Here is a 5,442-nt window from a genome sequence, read left to right as displayed (position 1 = left end):
TGTGGAGATAAAATGTGTAAGATAACGTTAACGTACTAACAAAAACATCTAAGAATGTGTATTTTATTCTCCAGTACTGAAACAGAACCGATAAGGGAGCTTTTGATATGCGCTGTGACGCAGCTCTTGCAGATTACCTTTTTTGTTCGTTGTCTGTCATTTCGAAGCTTAAGTTGCATACGGTTTTCTTTAGTTTTAATTTGCCTAACTTTCGATCTGACCCAGTAGACGACATAATCCCACTCTGTCTCTCTCCCGTCCCGCATTCTGGGGTTTTTTTTTGTTTATGGTGGGTGTTTACGCAGTTGACTAGAGCAGTGCTGATTGGGGAGAACGGAGGTGCGCTCACTCTTGCCAAGGGCAAGTAAGATTGCAACTCAAGGCTGGCAGTCATGCATATGCTCTAGAACGGAGTAATATCGCGTCCACATCACAGGCTTTGCGATTAGGAAATCACAACGTCTCAAATAGCGATTTCGATTAATCGCACAGCCCTAGTGCGCTCCACTAGGGGTTGAACGACTTCTGATTTTTTTGAAGTCGATTTTTATGTGATAAAAGTCGAGTCGAAGTCGACTAGTCGCTGATGACGTCATTAATGAACAAATAAGTCTGGAGCTGTGACAAACACCTTGTGCACAGCTATGGCATATGACACAGCGCTGCCCACACAGCTGTTGCTCCTATAACAGGTTTTTTTTATCAGTTCTTTTGTCTTTGGGTTGTTATATTTCTCACAGATTTCTGCTCGTTCTAAATCAGATACAGATAAAGATTACATTAATATGAATGGATTAGTGAGAGAGCGATTGCGTGTGAGATTTAATTCTACCTGGCAGCGTCTCTCTACTAGTAGTGAGGCTGTGGAATTTACTAGTTATTAAGAAATATATGCTTGAACTTTTCAGTTTCTAAGCTATTTTATTGAAAAATCACAGAACAGTGTTGACAATACATTTCCGCGCTGAATGATTCTATGCGTGTGATGTACACGCTACTGTCTGTAGCCTATGTGTGTGCGTTACAGTGCAGCAGCGCATTAGATTAGAACGGCGATTAATTTACCTGTACAATAAGCGGTTTAAAACGTGCATTCTCCCGTTCAATTTTGAGCATCCAGTAATATAAATCACACATGTCTTGTGGAGCGCTTTCAGAATATGCATTTATTTGTCATTTGAACTGTTTGGAAACGGAGCATAAATGTGGAATTCCTTCAAAGATGTCTTATCCTGTTGCGCCCTCTATAGGACCAGCGACTAGTCGATGTCAAGCTTAAAGCGTCATGGCAGAGCATTGAAGTCGACTAGTCGATTAGTCTGTGCAACCCCTACGCTCCACTAATATTGATCAGTTCTGATGCGCGCGCTTTTGGTGTAAGCGCGAAACCTGCGGGAATGACTCAAATAATGTGCAATACAAGCATTTAACCGGAGCGAATGAGACGTGTGTGAGAGAAGGGGTCATCGGAGAGAAGAGAGCGAGAATGCACGGCTGACGTTATTGCCTGTGCCGCTGGTAACAAAACGGATCGGCCTGGAATCGGAAAGAAGTGAGACTGATCAGCTGATCACCGATCCGGGCCGATCATGAGGAAAATCGTCCGATTCCGATCCCTGGCCGATCGATCGGTGCATCTCTATATCCTTATACAGTTTTAGGAGTAATTTTTTTTTACCATAAGGACATATATCATGACAATAATTTTTTGCTGAAAATTACATTTTGATGGAAGAATTTTTACGGCAATCACATTATCACTATATAAATAGTATAGGCCTATACAAAAAAAAATCAACTTGTGGAAATTTCATGAAGGCAATAATATAGAATTAAGCTACATTTGGAATATTGCAATGATTTGAATGTATTTCATATTACAACACTTTGTAGGAACATAAAGATGTTTTAATAATGTCTCGTTTAAATTTAAAAAACAAAACTGAGTTAGAGTTGGCAAGTTTCTTTGAATGTTTCAGCTAACTCTGAACTCTCCAACTGAACTGACTGACAGATCTATAAATAAATAGATCTATAAATGTTGACGTACCTTATGTGGAAAACATACTAAAACACTTTCCACTTTCACAGCATTGCCATTCTCTCTTCCCTGAACTCTTTTAAATAATCATATCAGTAGTTTGCAATTTAAGTAGTCTATTGCAGACTTAACCAAAACATTATTATTTTGTGTCATTATACGAGAACTTGCATCCATGCGACTTGCATTTTGATTACAGCAGGGACCGTCCCAATGAAGCAACCGGGGTTCAACTGCCTTGCTGAGGAGAGCACAATGGTGGTAAGCAGAGAAGGATGGTACCAGCTAGCATACATGTTGCAAGTGTGGGAAACAACAGCGTCTGGTTATGCAACTACATCTAATCTATATGAAGGAGAGGTCACCACATTAGAAGGTACGTCATCAGACAGGGAACTTCTGAATTTACTCAAACATGAAAGGGGCACATAGGTGCATGAGAGTTTACTGTAAGTAACCCCTAAACACCTGCTGGTAAACTATTTACACAGATGAAGAAATGAAACCTCAGCAAAACATTGCAAATGAGTTAAGGGGCTGTGTAGAAAGAGTAACTAAATGAATCAAGGTTTTCATGACAATGCAACTCAGGACACAATCAGACACAATGCTGGGTGCACTGTCAAGTCATTATATTGCTCATGAAATGTCTACTCAAACTCTAATTGGCCAAACGTTACTAATGAAACATAACATCAACTTGACATTCTGTTCCCTTAAAAATTACTCTTAAAGACAAGTTCCTTTAACTTGCTTAATAAATTTACAGCCCAGATGATTAAGAATAAGGGCCACAACAGTGAAAATTGCAAGTTGGGATGATCCAAGAAATAAAGATGATGCCTGATCATAACGCTGATCATCATTTACCATGGAGCAAAGAACCTAATCTAGGGTTGCTCTAGGTGAACTGTTCATGAATGGAACATTCATATTCACAGAATTATAAATTGCTTATAAATGGAAAGTTGTCCAAAAAGAAAGTGAAATACAGAAATGGCCAAAAAAATGGCATTTTCATCTCTACAGCTGAAGACAGCAAACGATGATGAAGCTGATGACTCACCACTCCATTACAATAAGAAGGCACTTCCTGTTTTGGTAGAGATTCTCATAGACGTCAATAATCCTGACGATATGGGTACATGAGGATGCCCGCCAGTGCAGCTCCACCTCTCGTCTAGCTTTGGGACAGTCATGAAGCATCTTAAAGAGAGGATGAAAAGGAGACCAAGTTATTTAGCTGTGACAGCGATTATTTTCTCATCATTCATAACTGAAGTTTGTGACAAATGTTTATTATTAATAAGAAAGCACAAAACAATATAGATGTAACAATTTATAATTCTTGTCATTTTTTTTAATTTATATTTATTATAATATATATTATTAAACTGAATTGAATGTCTTTATTGTCATTGTACAAGTACAACAAAATTGAAATGCAATCCTTGGGGGCGATAATCTAATAAAATCAATCAATCAATCAATCAAATTTGGGGAAGTCGTGGCCTAATGGTTAGAGAGTCGGACTCGTAACCCAAAGGTTGCGGGTTCGAGTCTCGTACCGGCAGGGATTGTAGGTGGGGGGAGTGAATGTACAGCACTCTCTTACACCTTCAATACCACGACTGAGGTGCCCTTGAGCAAGGCACCGAACCCCCAACTGCTCCTGGGGCGCCGCAGCATAAATGGCTGCCCGCTGCTCCGGGTGTGTGTTCACTGCTGTGTGTGTGCACTTTGGATGGGATAAATGCAGAGCACTAATTCCTAGTATGGGTCACCATACTTGGCCACATGTCATGTCACTCACTTTTTTTTTAAATTTACAATAGAGCAAAACATATTGTGGCAGCTACAGCCTGTTTTATGATTTATTATTGCATATTACAGGCTAATAGATTTCTTATCAATTGAATAGACAGTTTAACCTTATTGTTCATATTTTATGTTAATGTAATATTTAATAATTAAATATGTAGTAATGTGGCATTTTTATATATAGTATGCAAAAATTATAAATATGAGAAATAAAGACAAGAAAGTAATATATACTTGTGTATTGCTACTAACGTCATGATGCAGAACAACCAGATTTCTGGAGTTTTGCCTCCCCCTACAGGTAATCACCCCTTATTACATCAAGATCTAGGCAGTATGTTTTTGAAAATGGTCATACTAACATCATGCATTTTTTATTTTATGCATTATATTGTACAGCTTAGTCCAAGTTATCTTACAGCATGATATTTAAAATTGAATTTTTGGGTGAACTATCCCTTTAAACGCCACAAATCCCATTTTACCAAAGACGATGACATATAATCCACTGCAGTCAACTAAGCCATGGTTTTGCCCAAATGTAAAGCATGTAACAATAGATAAATATCCTTCACACATACATATATATATATATATATATTTTAATGATGACCTCTTACAATATACTACTGTCTAAACAATCATATCACTGAAAACGTCAAATATAGACTCCCAATCCTAGAAATGACTGAAACATCACTGATAACAGAATGTATAGTCCAGACTCCAGATGCAAAGCTAACTGAATATAAGATTCTTTTAAATCACTGAAGAGGAATTTGGAGTGTAAAGAACAGGGACTTAACTCTTTTTTCTACTTTTAGGATAATAGGGAGAGATTTAGGGCCTAAATATTCCATGAGAGCAGAAACGGGATACTTCTTATCATAAAGAAAACTACGGAATGACACGCTTGTCCATTCAGACTAAAGCATCTGATTTAAAGGGGTCATATGATGCGATTTCAACTTTCTCTTTGGAGTGTTACAAACTCTTGGTGAATAAAGAAGATCTGTAAAGTTGCAAAGACTAAAATCTCAAATCCAAAGAGATATTCTTTATAAAATTAAGAGTTAACCATGCCTACCTAAAACGGCTCGTTCTAACATGCCCCCACATGTCTATGTCACAATGTGGGAAGATTTGCATAACACCGCCCAAATGTTCACGCAAAGAAAGGCGGCGTAACTTTGACTCTCGCTGTAATATTGTTGGTGCCGTGTTTTTCGTTATGAAAGCGAAACTACTGCCTTCCAAAAGAGGACGATATCCGCTTCGTCATGCCTAGAGCTGATCTGTGCTGGTCGCTGAGGAAATACATCAACATCGCGCTGTGGATCGCCGGATCGGTTTCACCGTGGGCGAAGCAGAGTCCAGCCCGGGGTCGTCACATGTGGTTGCTGCAAGCCCGCCGACCACTCCTTCGACGAATCCCCCGGCCTCCGCTCACTCTAGACTACAATGCCGGATGTTCTGACTCACAGACTAAGTAAATTTTTCATATTTAAAGGATTTGCCACTGATGATTCAAACGTGAGTTTTGAGCAGTGTAGAGTAGCACTTGTTGTTTGTCATTTCTC

At 38.9% G+C, this 5,442-nt stretch overlaps 1 protein-coding gene across 1 annotated transcript in view; it reads right to left on the bottom strand.

Moving 5' to 3' along the window:
• Positions 1-5,442, bottom strand: part of mapkapk2a (MAPK activated protein kinase 2a) — a 59,693-nt gene that overhangs the window by 13,996 nt on the left and 40,255 nt on the right. Inside the window, exon 2 of the mRNA XM_016278767.1 lies at positions 3,108-3,247. Within this exon, the coding sequence (XP_016134253.1) occupies positions 3,108-3,247 (140 nt within the window). The remainder of the gene's footprint in view (positions 1-3,107; positions 3,248-5,442) is intronic.

Source organism: Sinocyclocheilus grahami, unplaced genomic scaffold, assembly GCF_001515645.1.
Source record: "Sinocyclocheilus grahami isolate Dianchi unplaced genomic scaffold, SAMN03320097.WGS_v1.1 scaffold125.1, whole genome shotgun sequence".
Classification (NCBI taxonomy): Eukaryota; Metazoa; Chordata; class Actinopteri; order Cypriniformes; family Cyprinidae; genus Sinocyclocheilus; species Sinocyclocheilus grahami.
The sequence above is the reverse complement of the archived record's forward strand: the minus strand, read 5'-3'. Positions and strand labels throughout refer to the sequence as shown.